Raw genomic sequence first — 25,483 nt, forward strand, 5'->3', positions numbered from 1 at the left:
ACGCCGGCCACATCCTACCCAGTTCCTTCCCCACTTCAGTTTAAGTTCTTTCATTGTTTAGAATTTCTCCAGATTTCTTTTCTGGACACTCCATCGGTAACTTCTTCGCCAAAGGGATCCCTGACCACCCGATTGATGTCATGCGTCATAAAAGGTGGATCTTCATCGACCTCAGTCATCAGTGCTGCTTTCTGTGAGCGTCTTCTGGGCCACCAACTGGGCTCATAAAAGTGAGCGGGATCTTTGTTCACTCCGTCCACCATTCTCTTTCAATAAATAACATTTTCTAATTGAATGCAACCTAATTTACAGAGGTGCTTGCTCGTATTGAATATGACCAAAATATCAGATAGATGAGGTATATAGTATTTTTACTGGACAAAACACTCACTTTGTGTGGTTTTTTTTTTTGGTTTTTTTTTTTTTCTATGCTAGACTGTGATGTCAGTGAAGGCAGAAATCCTAATATGGTCATGTCATGAATACAGATCTGGCTATGAGCCCAGGGGCATCGACCTTTTTCCTGTTACCAGTGTTAACTAGCTGCTGTATGATATATCAGGTAAAGGTATAAGTGCATTTCTTTTCTAAATTTATATAACATGTATATAAATGCTATATTTATTATCAATGAAAAACTACACAAGACTATAATAATCTGTGAGATATTTTATTGGGTAATTGAGACTGTTTTCCATTTACTGTGAAGGATCTGCCAGCATTGGTATTATTCTGTCTACCACCTGCAGAGTTCACTGGACCTCATTCAGCCCTACAATATGTTCAGAGCTCTCTCTGTGCTGTAGTACACTAACACTGCCAACAAAGCTGCCTGCTAATCACCCTGAGAGCCTCCATGTACATACTTGGACTGAGACACAACATCAAAGCCAGTGACAGATAAGTGATAGCTGCTGAGATGCATGACGTATTTCAGGGGTTTGACTAGATAAGTTTTTTTTTAACCTACTTACGACTGTGAGCTCAGATTTTGTGGATGGACAAACTACAAGCAAACTCCCTTGCGCACAGAGATTTCTCCAGATTCTCTAAATCCTTTGATAATATGTACTGTAGGCGATGAAATATTTGCAATTTTATGTTGAGGAACATTATTCCACAGTTTGTAGATGCAGTTATATTAGCTATAAAATGTTTCACCACCTGTTTCTTTTTAGTGTCACTGACTTTTCCGATTTTTTGTTGACCCCCCCCCATCCCAACTACTTGATCCTCGTATGCAGTAATTGACAAAACCTCTAAATATCAAGCAAAAATTGAGTAAAAACCAAAAACATTCAAAATATCAGGAAATGAATTTTTATTTGTTGAAATCATAGCTTTATTTCTATGGTAGACAATAAGATATAGCTGCCTCAGTATCTGAAGGAATATGTGTTGCTTGGTTCAGATCGACTTGATGAATCAAAGCAGGCTTTACAAATGAGAAAATAACCTGTTCACATTAGAAGTCATGTTACTGAGACTGAACACAATTTGAGCCACCTAAACAAAAATAAATATATAAAATCAAAGATCAGTCTCTCCAGCATTGGTAGAGCGGTGGAGGTAAAGTTCCTCAAGAGACGCTGCGTTCCCATCCATCAGCCTTCATCAGTTTACACATCAGAGGAAAGAATCCCATAGGTCAACCTCAGATTATCATACAGTACATAATTTAAAAAAATATTGCTAATTTATCACTGATGCTGCATCATCAATCAGATAATCTCATGCCGTCAAAAATCACCATTGTTTTATTATTCTGCTCTAGTGTTGTCCCAAAGGTACTCAGATATGATATGTAACAGCTGCATAATTTAAACCAACTCAGGCTGCAACTTAATTTAATAAAAACATTTGCATAATTAAGTCATGAAATAAAGCTTTTAAGTAAAAATGTAACTTTTCTAAATAAAAGGGTAAATAAACATTTAACAAAATTGGAAAACTTTAGTAGAGTTAAGATTAAAATAATAAAAAGAGGTTAAAAATATATAATTATTTGTATAAAAAAGAAAAAAAGCTTCTTTTTTTTAATATCAAAGTGCTATGTGGCTTGGGAGGGGGGGCACCGTCAAACTTGGAAAAGAAGCAAATAAACAGGCCTTAAAAAAAAACAAAAAAAAACAAAAAAAAAAAAAAACAACCCCAAAACAAACACCCCCCAAAAAATCTGGAGTTGATGTGAACCAAAAGAAGGTTGTAAAGTAAGGGGAAGAAGGCCTTTACAGGTAGAACAGTAACTTTGCACTAAAGAGAAACATTCAAATCTAATTTTGGTAACGTAAGTGATTCCCCACAGCTTCAGCTCAGCCGCCAAGAACAAGCCACAAGATCAGAATAAGACCCCCCAAAAAATCCTGACACCTTCAGAGTCAATGAGGACAAGTGCAAAGAAGAAACTAAAATAATACTAAATTTTACATTAGCCAAATCTTTTAGGAAAAACAAAATCTTGAAATGTTATGGTTAGCGAGGAGCATCTGGGTCCCACAATGTCCTTGTAGACGAAAGGTGGACGGTGTGAATAAAATGTCCTCCTAGTTGACAGCAGGGTGCAGTGGGGGGCACGACGAGATGTCCTCCTGCTCAAACGAATCATCGCGATTGCTCCCCTCTGCCCCGGGAGTCGCTTCCTCGTTATAGAGATTTCTGAATCCGTCGTAATACTCGTCCGAGTCCTCCTGGTCCCTCCCGGACTCTCGTAAGTGCCGCGTGGGGCTTTGGGCTCGCTCTTCCTCCTGGATCTGAGTGCTGTTGAAAATGTAGACTGCGTTGGTTGTCAGGGAGAACTCCAGGCTGTGCAGGTACTCGTCCACCACCTCTTTGCAATGGATGAACTCCGCACTGTCAACCTGGGAGATGGGAACAAGAAGAAGCATGATAATGTGTGTGAGATGAACAAGAAAAAGAAGAGACAAGCATGATGTAAATGATGGCCTACAGACTATATTGTTGATTCTACTTTAGTCTATTATACTTCAGATGGTCCCACTGCCAGAGTAGGAAAGTCTTTCTTGTGACTTTGGTGTGTTAGTGTGCTTTTAAATGGAAATTGCAACAGAACACAAACAATGAAGACACATAGTGTTTAAACAACATTTTGTTAGTTACTTCCTGTACAGGCTTGTTGCCAGGGTCACTGCTAATAAGTTACTTTTCTAATTAAAGATTTGACATGGCAGCAAATAAGAGTTCAATCCAATACTCTAGGACAGCGGTCCCCAACCCCCGGGCCTCGGACTGGTACCGGTCTGTGAGTCGTTTGGTACCGGGCCGTGAGAGTTGAGGCTTAGGTGTGAAATGTATGGTTTTCAGGGTTTTTATTGGTTTTCAGCGTTATTCTGTTATCGTTTTTATCGTTAACTTTGTTTTCCTGGGTCTTTTCACGTGTGTTATGAATAAATATTTTTTCGGTACCGGTACTAGTTTTATTTTGTTGTATTTATCCACGACACCTTAAAGGCCGGTCCGTGAAAATATTGTTGGGCATAAACCGGTCCGTGGCACAAAAAAGGTTGGGGACCGCTGCTCTAGGATTTAAAGCATCTCGAGGCTAAGCTTTTTGTGAATTGGTGGTATACAAATAGAAATACCTGACGTGCAACAGTTTCTACAATCAAATGTTTGTCATTATGGCTGTGTCCTATGGCCTCAGCTTTATTTCTTACGCATAGATGAGAAGCTGAGAGCACAGTGGACATCAGTGACTGACATGACATTGATTCGATCAGGGAAAAAAAACAAAACAAAAACAGGGTTGCAAAGCAGCTTGCAGATTTACAGCTATGGGCAAGCTTTTGGGATTTTTCCAGTTGGATTTTGAGAGACTGCTTTGCTATGACTCATGGAGTGCCTGGACTGAAAGTGCTAGATTTTCAACATATATTACATTTCTCTGCATGAGTTCAACAAACCGACCAATACTGTCCAAGTTTTTGCCCATGTTTTCCATTATCACGTTTGCGGTAAAATCTACTTGAGCTAAAAATCAACCACTAATTGCAGAATACATGAAACTGTTGGTTGGGCTGTAGTATGTGTTAATCCCTGAATATCTTGCGTTAAGATGTTTAACGTGACCAGAGAAAGTAGTAGGCGCTTTTTCTTACTTGTGCTTTCTTCAGCAGATCTGTTAACATGGAGAACCAGTCGGGTGTGAGTGCCTCCAGCTCCAAAGTGATGATGGCCAAAGCCAATGTGGAGCCCTTGAACTGCCAAAGCTGGTGGCAAGCCATACAGTGTTGCACCTGCCTGGTCCACAACGCCACCTGGAGGCCGGGAGGTCTCTTCTGATTCCCCAGCCCAACGGGGGGGACACCGGGGTCCGTTGCAGGGTACCAGCCGACACCGGATCCGAGACCGATGGACGGAATGAGGTGGGGGTGGCTGGAGACGAGCATGGCGTGGAACTAGGATGGACCAACGGGGGGGAAAGAACATAATCGAGACCAAAATGTTACCATAACGATGTCATTGTTATCTCATTGTCTGTCCACCCATTGCCCACTCCTAACCTGCTAGATTTATATCAAGTATACCAGTGCATTTAACTGCACATCATTCATCCCTTTTACACAAATTTCTCACCAACAAAGACGTGATCAATCTGCCGATTGATCATCCACTCTTCAAAGGTGAGTGTAGAGGTCCAAACCTGAAGCTCTAGCAGTGCAGGTTTTGCTAATGAAGCCCGCCAAACCCCCCTCCTCTTTGTCCGACTGCTTATTGTAATCTCGTTTGTATCGTATTGTACGTGCAGTGCTTTTCTGTGTTACCGTTTGTGGGAGGTAACTGACAAACCTGAGTTGGGGCTCAGTGGAAAAAGAAGGTGGTTTCAGTTTTTCCAAATAGCAACATAAACTAATTAATCTGCTTCACTTTTAAAACCAGTGAGTACAGGCTGAATAAGCTGGCTCAGTCTTTTGGTTTAGATGAACATCCTGAGAATCAAAAAAAGGAATGCATTCATCCAGCTTTTGTTTCAAACCCCGTCATTCATTTAGTCACATAGCGTTTGGTTCATCTGCTTTATTTCGTCTTTTACGCCGTAGCAAATATAAGCCATGGGATTTAAAGAAAGTGGGATGTTCCTGGAGCTGCAGATTCAGCGGTGTGGCGCTAAAGTCAATATAATTTCTTGAGTCCCCCCCTCACCACTACACTTCTTTCTGGAGTCCTTTTCAGGGTAATGTAGCAGTAAAGATGGTTTTTACCATCACACAGCTGATAGTGCTTCTCCAGGAGTTTCACATGGATGTTGAACGACAAGAGGTAACACGAAGAAAACTCTGTAAATCCTCTTATTTATTCATATCAAAGTGTCATGGTGGAGCGTCTGTGACAAATTAATCGATAGAGTCTATTGTTAGCCGTTTTGTAGACAACGGTAGAATACAGTTTTATTTAGTGAAGGGAAACTTCTTCAGGGCCGGGGGAATGTAATTGTGACATACTTAAAAGTATAGTTAAAGTATTTATTTGAATAGTACAAAGAGAGAAAATGTCTTTATTTTATTATAGTTTTTATTAATACATCATGTCTTTATTTTAAAAGTCTTGGATTTTGTAATACCTGAAAAGTCGAGCGCTAGGACAATAATAGAGCCACAATAAGAACTGCACTCGGTAAACCTGTGACATAAATATCAGCCTGGAGGGGAAGTGCCATTTTTTTCTTTTTCTTGTAAGTTTAGTGGGGATTCAGCCTGAATGTGCCAAGCTGCTTTTTGGGGGGGACAGTTTATGGTTGGTGGCTTTAAGAAGCAGTCCTACACTGCTCTCAGAATCACAACGATGTTATTTATACATTTGTTGGGAATGTTGGTGGTCGTTGAGGTGTGGGTTGAGACAGAATCCATGAGAAGACAAAAATAAAAATATTTAACTTTTCTAAAAAGTCAGATGCATTTGAAAGTGTGCATCACGAGTCGTAGGTAAAACTCGTAAAGCATGTGGCTGAATTCAGTTTAACCATTTGTCAAGGCTGTATTCATAAAGCTTCCAGCTTCTGGCCTACAATCTGCTTTATTTCTATCACATGGATAAAGATTTTTCTTTAGAGCACCTTCACAGGCGAGACGTTTACCTCAGTCCCGTGAATTTTTGCTCTTTGACTTTCACTTAAAAGCATTATGAATACAGCCCGAGGCCCAACTGCACGAGGGGGGATCCAAATAATGTGTGTGTGTGTGTGTGTGTTTGTTGACAGCTCAGTGAGCGGTTACCTCCTCAGGCAATGACTTGGGAAGATTTAACAAGCAGTGCCACAGATCCAAGCCGTAAACACAACACGGAGATTTTGAGCGGTTACCCCAGATATAATTTTAGAGATCCTTGATCTTTATACCCTCCTGGCCGCTCATCTTTTAGGTCTCCACAGCGAGGCTGCAGGGTTAGTCAGAAGTGCCTTGGCCTGATATGCAACGTATGTTACTTTGCTTGCAGCTTGCACATGCAGCCTTCTGTGTTAGAGAAGCCTCATAACGCTTGACTTATTGCTTAAAAAAAAAAAAAAAAAAAAAAAAAAAAAAAAACACAAAAACTTGATTTTGTCCACTATGGAGATCTGCAAGTCAAATCTTTAGATCACAAAGTGGCACTAAAGCTTTATTTTAATGTCAAGTTTAATTCTTTCATCTGTTTACTCTGCAATGGACAAATTTAATAGTCTATGAATCACTAAATGTCATCTTTGCCAATGAATTAGAAGGAAAGTGAGAAAAAAAAAAAGAAGTCTGGATTAAATCTTTGGAGGATTTATTTAAAATCTGCATTTAAGAACCTGAAAAACAAAATATTTGGAATTTTTGCTCATTAAAAATAAAGAAATCAAATCTGATTTCTAAAACAGTGGCATGAAGAAAAACACAATCCAGCTTTCCAGATATGCTTTTAGTGAAATCCAGGATTTCTTTATCAACTGAATGGAGTTTGTTATATTAATATATATATATATAACTGTAGCCACATTGAGTCATATCAAATAAATGCACAATCACTACAAGGACCAATTCTTTTCTTTAGGGGGAGGTGAAGGTGTGAGGGTTTGTGAATGCCATCTTGAAGCAAACATGATGCAAGCATGACAGTTTTATGTGCGCTTTTGTACCACGTGTGTTTTTATGCAAGACCAGGAGCTGAATTCATGAAGCATTTCGAGTTCAGGTCCAGATTACAAAAAAAGAAAGAAAAAAAATAATAATTCTGTCTGCTTGTCAATCTGCTGAATTCTCTCTTACTATGTGAACGAAGTCGATGGGTGTTGCGGTGTACAAGTCCCAGTGCAGCTTGTCTAGAATGATCCTCTCCATGCGAAGAATCTCCGCTGTTGAAAAGTTGCATCCACTCTGCACAACCAGGCCTTTAACAGAGCCTATAACCTGTTAAACACACACAGACAAAAAGGGAAATTAATAAACAATGTTTTGAAAAATGCACTGAAGTCGGAGGTGTTTATTTTTTTATTTATTTCTATTTTTAAAAATCATTATTAGTGATCATGTGCAACAAACTTGTGATTTTGTCGCCTTTGCCTTGAAACTGCAATAAGTCGGAGTCAGTCTGCAATCAGTTTGCAACTGGTTGGCAACTACATACAGTTTGTATTAACATTGCAATTAACTGATAAATCGGTGAACATCCAATTCTGTTGCCATCTACTTGCTAAATTAAGTGTCCAGTCAGAACCTCAGTTTTGAAAATTCCATAAATAGTGACGTAGTTGCTGCCAGAATATTACCAGAATACATACAGTTAACTAGTCTCCTGCTGAAAAGAGATGTGTTGCAGAGGAGTTGCAGTAATTTTCGTAGACTGTATCAGATTGATTGCAAGGTTTTGGAAATCTGGACGTTTATAAATCAGTTTAACAGTCAGTCTGAGAGTGATTGCAGTGAGTCCGAGTCACACCATGATTGTCTGGAGACAGGTTGCCTCACATCAGGCAACCTGTGCAATCACCTTGCAATCCAATGTGGAGGGTGAGGATATCACACGCTCAAGTAGTTGTGTGAAAAAAAAACAAAAAAAAACCAACCCAATAATCAGAGTACATAAATTCACTGCAGTCACCTGGCAACCACTGATTTCCCCCCACAGTCGCAAGGAGGCTGCCCTCCAATTTTACTCTACTGTGACTGAGCCTTAAACTCTTGGTTTCCTTTTTGCATTGCAGCTTAAAGCTTGCTCTTACCTCATCTTCCTCGTTGATTTTGGCAGCCAGAACCAGTGAGGTAAAAGCGATGCATTTCAGGTACTTTGTTTGAGCCTATAAAACACAAAAGGATTTGTTTAGTTTGCCTCCATAAAGAAAGACCCGCGGAAATTAAATCAAACATCACAACTGATAACTTTTAAGTACATGATATGTTGCAACAGTAAAGATCTGCCTCGCTCTCACCTCTTTGTTCCTGCAGCACTGGATAAACTAACAGGGTGTGCATACAGAATATTAGCTGTGAAATGTACGCAATGCAACTTTGAACAGTTTAATTTAGAACTACAGAATCTATTATTCTAAAGTGTAAACCTTAGTTACTGGGCAAATTAAGCTGTAAACCAAAACAAAAGCCGGACACCACCACCATCACGTGTTGTTGTCTACCTTCACAGTAGACAGCAGACGGTTGAGGACACACACTCCCAGTGCAAAGGTCTCTGGACAGAAATGAAACAGCCTGTTCATTTCTCCAAGCCAAAGGATCATTTCTTGGTGTTGGGATGAAGAGATGTCAGCGCCCTGAGCGGACAAAGGATAAAACAGATTAATGATTTACATGTGCAAAGAACTACATTTTAGATGAAAGAATAAAATGCAACCAGGCGCAAACCAGAACCTGTAAGGTTTTCTGCTGTGGTTATTGCTTTAAGAGGTACAATGACAGCAACATAAAAACCAGATGACAGGCTGCCTTTCTATAATACCAGCTGAACTACTTTGAGATGAAGAGATTTATTGGTTCCTGTCATAAGAATGGCTCCTTTTACTGACCGAATCAAAATTGATTTTCCTGTTGGCATCATTCCATTTTTTATATCATAAAAAAGGTTTGAGCTGCCTATAAAATGTCTGTGCTTTATAAACATTAAAAAACACCTTTACTCAAGTTGAAAATGCAAAAATGACACCCTACATTTATGCATCCCCTAACAACTATGGGCTCACCTGGATGCATCCATTCTTGAAGACTGGTACCTTCCAGAGGCGAGCCTCTCGGACCAGAGCGGCCTCTAGCAGGCCGTCCAGCCGACGGCTCTCCGCGGCTCCTGGGTTCTTCATCACATCCACAGCACAGGCCAGGCTGCACCCAGGGCACACACACCTGATGGTGGGGGGGAGGGTTGGGTGAGACAAGCTATCACATTCTTTTTCTTCTATTAATTTAATTAATAGAAGAAAAATGATAGCAGCTTAGTAAAGTTCAGGGAGATGAAACGTTTCGTAGAAACAGCAATTTGAGCAGCTTCTTTAAATACAAACCAGTTTTGTGCAAAAATGTGATTTCCACGATCCACAGTAGAGATGAGTCAATCGATCCAAGTATCGACAGTAATGCTAGTATTGGTATTGGATTGATACTTGACCTTGTTTCTACCCCCCCAAGTTCAATATATTTCTCCTATTAATCAGAAAGGACACATTTGTCTAAATGCCGCTATTTAATGCAGTATTTTCATAGGATATATAGGTTTTCCTAATAAAGACCTCAGCAGTGGGGTCACATTACATGTTTAATTACAACTATTAAATAACAAAATTTCCTGTTTTTCTGCTTCTACTTTAGAATTTGTTTTTTTAAAAATTGTTTCATAGTAAGAAAAAGAAAGTTTTATAATTAGAGGGAAGTCTGGGCAACAAGCTACCAGAGTTTAATCTGTAATTTTACACATTCATTTCTTACAGTTTAAACCCTGAGAGTCGTGTTTACAGATGGATTTCTTTTACTACAGGGGCATTTCTTCATCACGCAGAAAAACTGAGATGTACTTTTGAGATTGCCTACAGAAGGTTAAAGCATCAGTGTCGGTAACACTGGGCCTGCGCTCACTTGGTATTGGCTCGAAACCGAAATTTGCAGCGGCGATTTTTAGTCTGCTTTGGTAAACAATCTGCTCTACTCAGAAAAAGAAGCGAAGCAGGAAATGAACTGCGCGCTCAAGTCTGCTCGACAACAATAACGCCATTTCCCCAGACTTCCACACTGCTGACAAAATGCAAATTCAAAATCATTTGAAAGTATGGACTTTGTTCTGATGTGCAGTACGTGCAGCACAACGCAGACGGGCTCCAGGCGGGATAATGCCCCGCAGCTGCTCCTGCAGCCTCTTGCACAGTTGCTGCTGCTGCAGCAAACAAAAACATTTGTTCCCGTTAACCCTCCGCTTTAGCTCTCGCACAGTCTTACCTCTGCGATTTTAAAAGCCGAGTGTCTCTCCGACGGCAGGTGCATTTATACGGCTTTTAAATTAATCCATATCCATCGAAAGCATCCAGAAAACAAACAACAGAGGATGATGCTGTTCGTGAAGTCAATCTCGGAAGAAAAACCAGGTCGGAAAGAATACACGGAGATCCACCGCATTATATACGAAGAGCAGATAAAAATTTTAAAAAGTAAAAAAGGCGCCGAGTACCGAAAAAGCTGAGGGAGGCTGTAAAATGAGAGCAAAATTTAAAATAAAAAAAAGGTGGGAATCGTAAAAAAATCTGGGAGGATTTGAAGGCAGGCTGTGTTTTGAACGACTAGACTCCGCCCACTGGCGTGACGTAACGCCGCCTGATAAACGGAAATGTGTTAGTGGGTCAGACATACGGGACCCGTCACACAAAATGGGCGAGCGAGCTCTGGAAATGGAAGATTTGTGCTGTGTGCAGCAAGAAAGTGATGGTGTTTGCTGAAATATAAGGAGCTGCTCTCGGTTTATCCTGTGTGGGAATCATTCCTGCACAGAGGCAGAAGGATGAACAGCAGCTGCCCTTTCTACCTGAAAAATATTTCCATTTGCGCAGGGTATTTGAGTCCCATCCATCCCTCTTCTCACTGCTGGGATGCTAGATTCCTGGTCCTGTCCCTTTTCTTTCCCCTCCCCTCCCCTCCAAAGTCCTTTGATACAGCTCATTCCCCACAGGGCTGTGAGATCCTGCAGCCGCACAACTCTGTGGCTGTGTCTGATTTTACAATTGGACCTTTTCAGTTTGATGAGGTGGTTCAGGGACCTGTTTAAGATGCCTCCTAGGTGAGGTGTTTCAGGCATGTCCTACTGAGGACAGGCCTCAGGGAAGACCTCTCTCTTGGCAGACTGTGGGACACCTTGGTGTCCCCCCTCCTGGATGAGGTGGAGGAGGTGGCCAGCAAGATAAAGACAAGGAGGTCTCAGTGTGTGAAAATGGATAGATGGACCTTTTCAGGTAGATCTTTTGTATAGTTGTGGGATAGAAAGCACACGTGTAATATGTATGCCTGCAAGTAAGGGGAAATCTTTAGTTTGACAGTGGTGTGGCTGGAGAGTCTCAGGGCTGATTTGCAAGAGAAGGTTAGCAGTAAGATTAAAAGGGAAGGTTTATATTATGGTGGTGAGACCTGCTACGATGTATTGTTCGCCCACAACTGGTGCAAAACACTGCAGCTAGAATTTAATCTGATGCAACCAACCAGAGCATGTCATCCCAATTTTAGCTTCCCTTAACTGTCTTCCAGTTCATTTACTAATCTATTTAAAAAATAATAATAATAATATGTCTTTAAGTCTCTTAGTGGTTGTGCCCCCTTTTATCTGTCTTAGATGGTGCACCCATATGTCTTGCCTTTTTGTCTCAGGTCAGGCAGAGGTGCTGAATATGGAGCTGCCAGGCAGGAGGAAAAGAGGAAGACCATAGAGAAGTGGCGAGAAGGAGGAGGACACTAGCGATTGGGTGAGATGGTTGACCCCTAAAGAGAGCAGCCAGATGAAGAAGAGTTTTGTTAACCTTTCTCTCACTGACATCAAAGTTCACCTGAACAACAAACATTAAGTTTAGTGTGCAGCAGTCTTGATGTGGAAATTTCTTTGTGTTAAGTTTTCTTTGGTAATACTGTGGATAATGTACCGCTAAGACACTGTTTACCTTTAGGACTACTCCTGCATTCTTAATCTGTAAACCTGAAATCGAATCTGCCTGAAATTCTTTCCACAAGCCCGAAACCTGCAGTTCTCTGTAGCATTTAACATTTTGTGATGGCTGAAATGAATGTTAGTTCATGTACCACGGAGAGAAATGTGCATCTAGAATTGTAATTTCCCTCAATCGCATTACTCTGGCGAACTAGCTACAGGTTTTATATCAGCTCTGTAGACATGCGTAGTCTTACTGTTTGCTTTGAAGTTGTGTGCATAGAGGCAACGTGTTGGGGGTGGTCAACAGGGGCCATTAGCTGAGTTTAACACTGTTTAATCTGGTGCTGTCTGAGCTTATAGTTTAGCTGTTTTAGCCTAATGGAGGAGAGTCTGAAATTGCGATCTTAAACATAAACCACTTCTACGAACAGCATTGGCAGCAGTATTAGCTTGCCTATCAAGTATTAGCTTGATAGGCAGTGGACCACCATATAGTAGAGCTGAATTTGATCTCTCTGTATCAAAAACACAGAGCCCAGCCATCACTGGATTGTTTTTAAAGCCTATGCAACTTTTAATACACAAAAATACTATATATGGAAGATGGAAGCCTTATTTGGTATGCATCCAAATGAAAAGATGGCTTAGCCAATGATATTACAAATATATACATGCTTTAGTGTATACTGACTGCTATGCTATGCCTTTCAACATAAATACACTGCTCAAAAAATTAAAGGAACATTTATTCAAAGTACAGCATCAAGTCAGTTAAACTTCTGGCATATTGATCTGGGCAGTTAGTAGCAGAGGGGGTTGTTAGTTTCAGCTGCTTTAGTGTCAATGAAATTAACAACAGGTGCACTAAAGGGGCAACAAAGAGATAGCCACCAAAAACAGAAATGCTTTTAGACTTGGCGGCTGCTGACGTTTTTGTTGTGTTTTTTTCACTACTTTTGCATTTGACTAGGGTCAGTATCATTACTGGTAGTATGATGTGATCCTACAGAGATTGCACAGATAGTCCAGCTCCTCCAGGATGCCACGTCATTACGTGCCATTGCCAGAATGTTTGCTGTCTCCCAGCACAGTCTCAAGAGCATGGAGGAGATTCCAGGAGACAGGCAGTTACTCTATGAGAAGACCATGGAAGGCATTCCTTAACCCATCAGCACGCCTGATATCTGCTCTTTTGTGCAAGGAGGAACAGGATGACCTCTGCCCTCTACAGACTGATAATTTTCATTTCTGTCCAATGATGTGGCATCCTTTCTTTCCCGACCCAGTTCATATCCAGCATGGTAATTTTTTCCCCATTGTTTTTTTTGAAAATGTTGTTTTATTTTTTGAGCAGTCTATTTAGGAATGCACTTGTATTTAAAACAAATTCAAGAGTTTGATTTAGATGCATAAAGGTGCTCAAGAATGTATATACACACACATATTATTACCGTATCATGCACCATAGCAGGAAAACATAGAAAAACAACAACTTGACTTTCTATGCAACTTGCGCGGATCTGCTGCATGCGATAGCCTGAATGCAGGTATCAAAATGCCACACATTCAAATGAAATTTCCTGTTACATAATTTTTTTGCCAACCTCAGAAAAACAAATGAAACCCCATCGTTGGTATTGCAACACCGCAGGATGTTGCAATCCATACTAAGTATTGCTCAATAAAGCATTTTTATTTTTACAGCAGGTTGTTTACCTCAGTCGCCCTCAGAATCTGCAGAATACTTGATTATAAGAATTCATGAAAGCTCACCTCTAGTTTTATCCGGTTATGATGATTCACACCTATGTGGGGCTTTTTACAGTAAAACAAGCACTTAATAAGAAACAAAAAATGTCTGAATAAATCAACACAAGGTTCTCAGAGTCTCTAGAAGTATAAAGATGTATGTTTTGTTTGTGTGACAGTAAGAAATCACACAGAAATGTGCTTCTTTTGTTTCCACCTTTGTCTTTAACCAGTAAAAACATGGGAGCATTCATCAATGTGTCACCACTGGCAGCAGAATTTGATTAATTGCACCCAAGATGCATTTCATACAGTCTCCCAACCATGGATGGATGATAAGACTATTATTTGGAGTGACTGTTTTCTGACCCTTTTGCTCCCATTTAGTCAGATCTGGGAGTGATGTCTCTGAACAGGAAGATTACCTTGTGTGGCCTTTAGAAAAGTGAAATTAAGATGCTGTGCAACAAAAACCACGACACCAAACACTGAAAACAGTAAAAGGTGTTTTTGTTGCTTGGTTCTTTAATCCAGCAGCCTGCTTTTGATATGAAACCCTGACAAGCAGTTTGAAGTAGTGCTTGCCCTCACATGAAGAAATAAAATACTTGCTATGTGCTTTAAGTTATTGTTTAAACGCACTTCAGCGTTTAACCAGCCACATGTCATTCTTTTTATTTGCTACTCTGTTGCTACGTTCAGCTGCCATAAAGGCAAACACCTGTGTTTAATGACAGGTTAAATTTAAAATCTGTTTTTTAGCCAATAACTAATGGTACTGTGAGAGGCTGTGCTGCAGTTATCTTTATTTAACACTTGTATCAGCAGCCTTTCTGCCTTCAGACTGATCTTCAAATGAAACTTTAATACATTTTTAACAGCTAACTGTTTAAATCATTTAGATACAACTACAATACAATTTGATGGAAAACACAAAATCCCCTATTTCACAAATTCTTTTATTTCAGCAGTTGAATAATGATACAATACCAACAACCAACAGCAACAGCTGGCATCAATCACCACCAATAACAACTGACGAACAGCAGAAACCAACAATAATAACAACTAACAATAAACAACCAGCAACCAACTACAACAACCAACCACTACAACTACCAATGACAACTACCAAAAATCACTACAAGCACCAACCAACAGTCAATTACAGAGTCAGCCTTCCTGTTCTGTTTATTTAGTCTGTTGGTGTCTCCAGCTAGTTAAAGTAAAGTTTTAGTAAACTAAAACTAAACCCTAAAATCATGCTATTCTTATATACTTATATCTTTGTTGGTCTGCCAGTTTTCTCCTCCATCACATAAGCACACTCTCCCAAGATAGAGTCATAAAAGGAATATTTCAAACATGAGGTAAAATTACACTCACATTTAGAGAAAATCAAACAACACAACGGCTCTAGGAGAGAACACATTTGTGTCTCACAGTTTCCTGACTGCTTCTGTGCTTGTGGTTCCTGTCAGGAAAACCTCAGAAATGAAGCGTTAGACCTTCTCTGTCTATTTATACACCAGGCAAACCTTACCTTACACTAGTCAACAAACCACGGGCAGCAAGTGTTTGTATTCTCCTCTCAGTCGTCTCAAAGTTGACCAATGTGTCTGAACCAAGGTCAAGACAGGAATGTTGATAAGAAACAACAGTCACAGCAAGCAGCATATCTGCATGTTGACAGAGTGTAACTAGCAGAGTGAACACAGTATGTAGTGTATCAAGTCAGGTGTTTGTCTCATATATCTCTTGCTTGTCCTCATTCTCTGAATGTTTAAACTGAGACTAGTTTGAGTTTGTGCAAAGATCTAGAGGTTATGCACACATATATTCTGGGGATGCACATATCAGTACTTTTTTATATCTCCCTCATATGGTGTAATTCTCTTTATTTACCCAATTATCTTCACTTCCTAGAATCTGAAAGCTACCATTCTTTTTCAGTGCTTCTCTTGATTGGACACTTTGTGTTTTATCATAGTTTTGCATGTAAAACTGGTCAAGGCAGCAAAATAAACCTCTGCACTACGTAGAAAATGATATTTAAAATCAGTTTTTCTTTTTATCTCCTTTCTTGGACCTCCAGCATTGTTTCACATTAATTCATAGAGGACATAAGACTGGAGAAAGGTAAAAGAGCATGCATCAGCAAGAACAGATAGGACAGATTTAAGCATGGAGGAGGGTTGCAAAGAGGCTTGCAAATGCATACTAACTATAGGCTGGCTACAGCAGCGTAAATATCATAGGCTCTATATGAATCAGCTAAACTATCAGCTGATATGGGCTTGAACTCCTTTTTAACACTTGTTAAGTTACTAAAACATGATGCCTGACTGATTTTTTGCAAGGTTTGTTTCAAAAGGTTTGTTTCTTGTATTAGCCAAGTTAATATGTAAATTCAGGAATCGATGTCAAACTAATGAAGTTTAATTTCTTTTGTGCAAAATTCCTTTCCTTTACCCTTCATCGGTCACAGCTCAGTAAGCGAACAATGGAGCTTTAATCACTTCACATAACTTGTGACACTCACTTGATTTCACAGTTTCAGACTGCTTGAACTTTTGCACTTTATTACTTTTTTTTAAAGACCTGTCTGGAAGGAGGTGTCTTTTTTTTTAACAGCCTGCATATAAAAGAGCCAATAATTTCTTTCGGGCATGTGAAAATCATTTCTAGATGGACTTTAAAAAATATCTGTGCTTATTTATTTTCCTGTTTCTTGCAACAGACTATAGATTCACTTCATAAATAAATAAATAAAATAGATTAGATTTACCCAATAATCCCAAATTGTCAAGTGACAATTTTTTTCCCCTAGACCACATCAGTATTTACCTTAGGCTATCTGAGTAACCCAGTAAAATATTTTTTTTGCCTTTAACACAGTTTTATTTAACGGAACGTATGTAATTATGCAGTGCTATAAGTAAAATCACAAGGGAGTTAAGCCGGAGTGCTTGTACAAGAGTTGAAAACACTTACAGAGCCTCAGGGGTACGCTGGCTTCAGCTTCTTGGATCTTAAGTGGGAAGCAGAGGAGACTCTACATGTTTAGCTTGATGTTTCGGTGATGTTTGAGTGCTGTCTGCTCTGATCAGTTTAACAAGAATTTACAGTGCGTCTGCAGACCTCCTATGTCTCCTGTCTACCCTCGTAGGCGAAGAATGCTCCACACCACACCGTAAATCATTGTCAACGCCGAGCCATCTCTGTCCTGTCAGGAAGGCTTTGTGCACTTGGCTGAGCACATTATATGCCTAAAGTCACATCTGATCTCTGACTTTGATCACTGCTGGGGCCAAACTGAGATGGCTGATCTTTTTGAGGCCCCTCTAGAGCAACGTCACCTCCACATTACAGCTCACATAGGCATGCCCAGATTTTTGGGAATTCCCTTTTTGGACATAATGTACAAAAAAAAGTCCCCATAGATGACAGCTGTTATCAGACAGCGGCTGATAATGAGAAAATAATTGATCACTGATTATCAGATCTCATCCTGCAGTAGTTTCATACCATGAGTTTTAAGTATATAACCAGACTGTTGTTACTAAGGCCAATATTTTGTTCCAAAGTAAAATCTCTTAAAAACTAATGAATGCACGACCCAGACAGAGCCTCCAGAGGCTGAATTATACTGACCTTGGTGGTACTCTGATTTTTTTTTGCCTTTAAGTGAAGACATAAATGTCCTCTTGAGAATGAATTGCAAAACATTTTATAATCCCTTAACATTTAAAGTTCAGTACCTACAAATCTAATTACCTTCACGCTGGCCTCAACTGTTCTTTGAGATTAGTGATAAGCAGCGAACGTTAGCTTTCTAGCATGGTTCACAGTACCCCCTTCTAGTGCTGTCATCCTGGGCTTGTTGGTTTGCTGACATTATGTCTTCAACGTCATGTTTTATTTTATTCATTGCACTCATAAATCTTGAAGGAATAGGATTTTTCATGCTTTATTGATCCCACAAGGGAAACTATTGTCTTACAGCAGCAGGATAAAAAATAAAAACAGTGTATTCTAAAATAAGTAAAGTGCCACAGATGCATAGTAAGGGCCTTGTACTATGAGATAGTGGAAAAATAGTCCTTTATATATACCACAGTGATAAAGAGTGAAGAAAATAAAACATAAATGTGAGGTAAAGTAAAAAAAGAGAGGAAAAAGTAATACTGAGATTGTGGAAGATAGGAATGGAAATCATATTAATAAAAACAAATTGTTTTTATCCACCTAGTGACCGAGGTGATCATTTGGTCCATATGAAGTCCATCTCAATGCCAAGAACTCAAGGTGTTATTGGTAGGACAGCAAGGTTAAAGCATATAAAATTTACAGAGACATAAAGGTGATAAAAGTATAAAATCTTCACATTTGAGAGGCTTAAACAAGAAAATATTTGATTTGTTTGTTATAATGTCGTCCACTTTTTTCCACCTGGGGCTGGGTATACCAGGATGAGAGGCAGGGTATACTCTGGACAGGTCCCCAGTCTATTACAGGCCTCAGTCAGCTTTTTAACTAGCTTTTTAACCAACGTTAGTCTCATGTTTAATGGTTTGCTCATAAATGGACCCGGTTAATCCTTTGATGACATATTTTATGACTTATTATGAATATTGATGTCATATAAGTCCATAATCTCAACATCATTATATGTTCATTTCACTTTAATTGAAGTTATATGACATAACAAAAACAAGAGGCGTTAGTTAAATAAGATCTTCAAGAGGAAAAATGTGCATTAATGATGTTTAAACGCTAACATCTGACATTTTGCTCTGCTGCAGAATGTATTCAAAGTCTGACTGTACTATTAATCTATAGAACACTTCCCATAGTGCACATGCGTACAGTAAAGCAGTTCAAGCCGAATATTTAATGCTTCCAGTAAAATAGACCAGACTGTGTATTCTGCACTTATTCATCGACTTTTCATAGTGCAGATACGAGAAGGGTAAATGGAAGCTGGCCATCGAAATGCTGCTGGAATCACTAAAGGCAAATAGGCTTACTTCCTGCCAGCTGACATAAAATTAACTTGAGCCATCAAACATCGCTGCATTTTCCCTCCACCACTGGGGGGAGACAGAGGCCAGCTCATAGGTGTTCCAAGCAGTCTCACCATTCAGCTGATTTTCATTAACCTCAGTCATGTTTTCTTTCATTTTCTTCATCATCTCTGTGATACGAAGATCAAATGCCGAACTGAACACCCATTCCATGAACCTTTTTTAATAAAAGTACATTCCTTTCTTTGTTCCTCCTCCAGAGCACCTTACTGTCATTGGCTCTCTGATGTACGGTTTCACCCCAGCTTTAATGCATAACTTCAAGAGGGCAATACTTCATATAGTTAGAGAAGCGTTAGAGAAGAAAGGGTTGAAGACAGCCTGACCATCATCTCCATCTGAATAATAAAAAACCCCCACTGTGTTACTTTCTCCCCTGCCTTTACGCCTTTATTAAAGGTTGTACGCTGAAGATGGAAAACATCGAGGTAATAACATTGAGGCCAGCTCAATCAATTTCATGGGCTGTTTAATGGAGAGGTGGCAGGTTGTCCCATTACTTTGTACAGTCAGTGTGTCTGATGAGACATAATGGACGGAAATAAAACAGTGGAAGGTTACATCACCTGTCCGTGTCTTCTTAAATCCAAAGACGGCAAATAGAATCTCTTTTCTTTGAGTGACGATCGTTAATTTTGTTGCTCAAAAAGGAAAAAAAAAAGCAGGAGGTAATCACTAGAGATTGAGTCACCGTCTTTTCTATTATTGCTACATAAATATATGCAGGAACTCAGCATATGCAAATGAGTCAAGCATCTTGACTGATAAATAAATTGTGCAGAGCTGTTTCCGTGCACTCCCACTGCAGTATAACCAGAGTGCAGTTTTATGCAGAATACTTTTGCAGAGTGCATACAAGTTTTCTGTTTGAACTTGCATATTATCTAGTCTTTACTATTATGTCCTCCGGTGGGCCCTCACTTTGTCCTTTTACAGAGGTAAGCGTGAGTCACATTTCCTTTTGTGGAAGTAAAACACTGGAGAGGAGAAAGTTGCTTCACAGAAAGCAGTTTTGTTATTCATCACAGAGCACCAAGTGTTGATGCCGGGGCTGGTTTTGATCAATAGGGGGCAGTGTGGGTTCACAGAGGCTGCGCTGCTTTAAGTGAAAAGGGATAGTGAACAAAAGCTCTCTTGAGTACAAAGAGAGGAAAATATTATATAATAAAATCATCTTGGAAGCAGAGCAGCGGTCGCCTAGGAATTTCTGGAAACTCAATAGCTTTCATTGTTGAAGTATGAGTTTTCTATCCCCGATTCTTCTGGTGCCTTTCACCTTTTAGGCTTATGTTAAAACAACCTTGATCCAGCTCAAACCTTTTCATTTTAGCATGTGTGCTCAGTTTAGTTTGTGTTTGCTCTGTGTCTCTCTCTCGGCATTAGATTCTGTGACTGGAGTGCCAGCCGTGGATTTTATTTTACCTTTTATATTTTGATTGTCGCGTCCTTAACTCTCAAGTGCATCTCGCTGGTAAATCTGAAAGCAAAGAGTCAATGATTTACTCAGTGAGAGCAGTTTATTTAGGTTTACCTAATCAGACAAATCAAGCATCACGCTCACTCATTTGAATAATTTCAGTGTGAGTGACTTGGTTCCAGTCTCTTTCTGACTGGCTGAGGCGCTTGTGGAACCCTTTGTTGAATGCCAGTTAACTTTAAAATTAAATTCTAATCACTAGTCTCATGCAAGTTAAAATGGAATAAGCAAATTTCCATTTAAATCGTTTTTTTTCTGTTGCATAGCACCTCGGGTGAAGAATTAAATGTTGGTGTGATCTGTATTGAGTGCGGGTTTACTTCAGGCATTAAACAAATTAAAATTTATGGCTCAAGATTGCTTGGCTGAAACCACCCACTGTATAATAATCATTATTGCACAGCTAATTGTCCACCACTGTACATATCATTATGTAGTAGTACCTGCAAGGGCATTCTTTACAGTTATCTAGAATTCAGTGGAGATTAGGCAGAACAATTGTGTTCATTATGGGAATTATTAGCAATTTTATAAAGTACCCTAAACAATAAAACCGTGCGATCAGAATGATCCATTCATATATGATATCTGCATTGTTGCACCCCCACGCAACTTCTATGCATAATGTAGTTTGGGTTTATGAAAGCAGCTGTACATCCATTTCGAAATATCAAAATGCCTTCTGATCTAATTTCGCCGAAGTGAAGGAGGAGTTGCAGCTGCTGAGTTTTCATGCTGCACCACAAACCCCTCCAACTGTTTCTCATCTGCTTGCTTCGCCTCATCATCTTATATAAGGAGTCGACTGCACTCATTCACAACCCCGAAAATGTGAGGCACAGCTCTTTCGAAGTAGAATCTCATGACTTTCTAGCCATGTAAGCAGCAAAGCTCCTGGGAAAGTAGCACTTGTATGTCAGTCAGTTCACCAATTTGGATTGTCATAAAATTTACAGGCCAGTGGCGATTCTAGAGTCGCCATTGCCCTGGGCAAGAAATTCACAGAGCTCATTGCCATTATTGTTATAAATAATGTGACACCAACTGGAAAAGCAGTCCAATAAAATGACTGTTAAATCATTACCCTGGATTGGTTAGGTTGGTTGGTAACTATGCTCTGCTAAACATGTCGACTCACCTGGACATGCTAGGCTGCTCTCCTAGCTAGGCTATGTTATTCAAGTGTCTCTCCTCTACAGTTGGGGTGGCGAAACCTTAGGAGCTGAAAGTAGTTTCTACTTTTATCTGCTCCACTTGTCTTGTGAATTTTTCTCCTCTTAGTTCCTCTTTCAGAAGCCTGACTTCACCGCATATTTGTTTAGTGGCTTTCCTTGTTGTCATTGAGTTTATTTAAACAGAAACCTGCATGACGTTTGCAACCATAGTGAGGGTCAGGCAGGCTGCGTACCCACAGGAAGTGATTCGCTCATCTCACATTGTTTTGCAGTCGACGGCCGGTCACTTAAGGACATTCTAGGCTACATAGCTGGCTAGATGTTTGTTGGTGATTACAATGGATGAAATGATAACTAGTATAGGGAACCAAAGTTTGCTAACTTGCACTACTATGGGAATAATTACCCAGTAATAATGGGCATTTAATGGGGTATATAAAACCTGGAAAAATTTGTACATCCACACCAAAAAAGAAACAAGCTGTGCGGTAAAAGAAAAAAAGAAAAAGACAGAAAAGAAAACAGAAGGGGCTCTGAATTTGATGATGTTGCTCCAGTTTAATATCAGAATGTGAACATGTCAGGAGGCTGATTTTTGAATTTATTCCAAAATTCGTTCCATATTAAATCAGTCAAATCAGTGACCAGTCCCCACCTGATCCCACAAAGTCAAGTGATTTTTCTTGTACATTCACTTTAGCGCATCCAGTGAAGCCATGCAAAGCTTTACCTTCGTACTAGGAAAATCGTCTATGCTGCAGGGCCAGACAGGATTGAAATTTGCTGCTTTTTAAATCGTAATTATTTTATATCTTATTTTTGAGTCTTCACAATTTCTGAAGTACATTTGATACCCACGTGAAATATTCAGGGCTGGGAAAAAAAACAAAACACTCACATTTGAGCTCAGTTAAGAACCAACCAAATCATTTTTATACAGGCTCGGGGGGCCACAATCTAAAGCTACATCTTTCTATTTGTGTAGCCAACTTTGAGTATCAGTTTCAATAGTAAAACTCTACCAACTCTGAGTATTTTATCAATTTTCTGATAGTTTGGTGAAGAAAACTTACAAAATAAAGTTTTTACTGAACTTTGTGCAAAACCTACGATACTCACTGCTGGACTAGGAATAAAAAAAATCAAGTAGCAGCCAGGTGCTGCTAACCATATGATCTTAATCATCTGCAAGTGTGAGCATCCCTATAAACAGGGGTTTGGGCCTGCATGGGCATGTTTGCTGGGTCAGAGACTTAAGTATCAAGGCATTTTAGTTTCAGTCACACTGAGTTGTCAGCACAGAAGGACTAAACTGTATTCTAATTATTTTTGTTCTTTCCTATGATTAAACTATGTTTAGAAAGTCTTTTTGACCCCTGGGGAACTACAATGTTTTACTCTTGATGAATGTCTGAAGGCATTCTCACTACTCAGAATACACAATGCACAAACATCCTCCCACGTGTATTTTAAAGAATAGATTAAACAGCATTTCACCAAGTCTTGTTGGTGGAGTTGAAAACCATGACAACTGTTTATTGATGCTATTTCTTCTCGGGGAGTGACTGAGGGAGCTGCAGCGGCTACTGTGTAGGTGGAGGAGGGAGGCACGCGGCATTCCGACATTTCTGAGGAAGCAAAACGCACAGAAGACAAAGAATGAAAATTACAGGAAAAATCTGTCTTGCCTCCTCTGAGGTATTAAGCTGTGAGAGACATATGAACGGCTGGTTTGTTAGACCCACTTTATAATTAGACTTTGGGCTGCCACCATCATTTCTCATCTCTGTGGAAAGGAGAGCACCTCCTCATCACAGCAACCTGCCTGGAAGGTGCTCATTAATGTAGTGATGGACACACACACTTAGAAAATACTGAAATCTACAGTAAGCAGACCTTTCTTCTTTATTTACTTCAACATATCAAATAATTGTTATTCAACCGATTTTTAAATGAAGACAAGTTGTTTTGTTAACAGCTGTGCAATAATGCCTGCCCCAACAATCAGGATCCTAATTATCACACTAAAGTCAGTTTATGCTAACATCTGTTTCGCCTGCATCTTTTTATCATCTTGGAGTCTCTCAAAGATAAAGTCAGTATTAAGAAAACAAACAGCAGTCATGTTTTATTACTGTAATATTTTACTGTCAGTCATAGAAACACAGCAAAGCAAATTCATTAAACAGAGGACTGTTCCAGACCAGAAGCTTCCTTCAGCAGCTGTTGAGTTAGTGTCTGGTCCTCCACCCCTTTGTAAAATAAACTTACTTATAACATCAGCATAACTTTGCTTCAGAAATCCTCTGTTCTCCACCCTGAGCTTAAACTGATTAGATAACGGTGTCGTCCTTTTTGTTTGAATGACTCATGTTAGGTTGATTTGATTTTAAGGTTGTTTTGTTGAAGTGCACGGCAAAGGCAAAGCTTCAGAGTACTAAATACTTTGTGAGCTTAATTCACTTGTTGCTGCTGGTGCAAGAAGTAAAAAATGAAAAATATACTAAATATAAAGCATTTTATAAAACTTATTGCAGTACTGTAAAGGGCTTTGCATTGCATGTGCGAATGGCAATATTGGGTGTAACATGTTAAAAAGTTCAACCCCAATTGGTCGCAGTAGATGGGTGCCCCTCCCTGAGCCTGGTTAAAAGGGAGTTTTTCCTCCCCACTGTCACCAACCGATTTATGGGGTTTTCTCTCTGTTATTGTAGGATCTTCACCTTACAATATAAAGCGTCTTGAGTTAACTGTTGTTTTGATTTGCCACTATGTAAATAAAATTGAATTGAATTGAAAACGTATCTCTCAACAATGGTCTACAATTTGAGTGCAAACAGCATTCAGGACAGAAACAACTCCATTATAAAACTATTGATGACCCAAATTATTGCAAATGTCTGCAATCTTGTTGCCCTTGAAATGGCCTAAAACATGGGGAACAGATTTGTGACGTTCAAAACCACTCTGGTGTGTCCAGATGGTGATAAAATGGAAATGTGGTTGACTCGGTCTGCAAACAGTCTTCAACTGAATGAGTTCTGACTGCGACGATGCTGGTGAGGAATGATACTAAAGCAGAGTTTATGTTGACCCCAGCCCAACAGCCAGATTTTCTACAGGTGATGAGCTCTCAGGCTTGTAGCATTGTAGCCTCCATTTCTACCTATACATGCTTCTATAGTAGAAACACAATAGTCATTGGACTGAAGTCTGCTTAGGCCAGTCTTCAAAGTTAAAGGCTAAAAGAAAACCCATATGTCTATCATCATTATTACAGATATTTATGTCAACGTAAATATCTGTAGCCTCGGGTTTTATGTTGTAACGACTTACTTTCTCCAGAGAGTGATTAAATTACATTTTAAAATGACTGAGCATTATATAATTCATAACTTTTGATGAGTTTTGTTGAGTAACACCGGCCAATGGGTGAATGAAAAACTGCAATTCAGAGTTTGGAATTCAAGGACGACTAGGGTAACACACTCGGAGAAGCCGGTCACCCTGAAACTCCACCACCACAGCCACCACCAGGTGTTTGATCTAGCTGCAGCCAACTACGCAATGAACCACAACAAAGGCACCAAAGTGTATAAACTACAACTGAAGGCACCCACCACCTTGACTACACACCTCATCATTATACAGGGACTGTTTCAAGTTTGACTTTCATCCCGTGTCAATAGAAAGCTTTTTGAAGAAGAAACAGAAACAGTACTGTAGGAGCTTCAATCATCACAATGCATTTTCAACTATTTATATATGCTGGATAAATAGATGGGAAGTATGAAATTATGCTTGAGGTCATGCTAAGACCTGTATAGTAAAATGCATCTTATTATGCTGCCTGTACAAACAGCTGTACTGATACGTAGAAAAGCATATCTGTGGCT

General features: G+C 39.6%; 1 protein-coding gene across 1 annotated transcript; it reads right to left on the reverse strand.

The window, feature by feature from the left end:
* Positions 1 to 1,815: 1,815 nt before the first annotated feature.
* ccni2 (cyclin I family, member 2) lies at positions 1,816 to 10,752 on the reverse strand. The gene is made up of 7 exons (XM_080866992.1): positions 10,410 to 10,752; positions 9,170 to 9,326; positions 8,609 to 8,743; positions 8,198 to 8,272; positions 7,245 to 7,385; positions 4,116 to 4,415; positions 1,816 to 2,858 (listed from the first exon to the last, which is right to left on the reverse strand). The coding sequence occupies exons 2-7, from the start codon at positions 9,281 to 9,283 to the stop codon at positions 2,544 to 2,546; spliced, it is 1,080 nt and encodes a 359-aa protein (XP_080723118.1). The 5' UTR covers positions 9,284 to 9,326; positions 10,410 to 10,752; the 3' UTR covers positions 1,816 to 2,543.
* Positions 10,753 to 25,483: the final 14,731 nt, after the last annotated feature.

The sequence above is a fragment of the Rhamphochromis sp. 'chilingali' genome (assembly GCF_963969265.1).
Source record: "Rhamphochromis sp. 'chilingali' genome assembly, chromosome: 19".
In the NCBI taxonomy this organism is placed as follows: Eukaryota; Metazoa; Chordata; class Actinopteri; order Cichliformes; family Cichlidae; genus Rhamphochromis; species Rhamphochromis sp. 'chilingali'.

Coding starts and splice junctions, on each gene's coding strand:
- ccni2 (XM_080866992.1), bottom strand. CDS start 9,283: ATGAAGAACCCAGGAGCCGCGGAGAGCCGTCGGCTGGACGGCCTGCTA. Junction 8,744..9,169: donor TCAAGAATGGATGCATCCAG/GTGAGCCCATAG, acceptor TTGTCCGCTCAG/GGCGCTGACATCTCTTCATC. Junction 7,386..8,197: donor AAATCAACGAGGAAGATGAG/GTAAGAGCAAGC, acceptor TGTGTTTAACAG/GTTATAGGCTCTGTTAAAGG.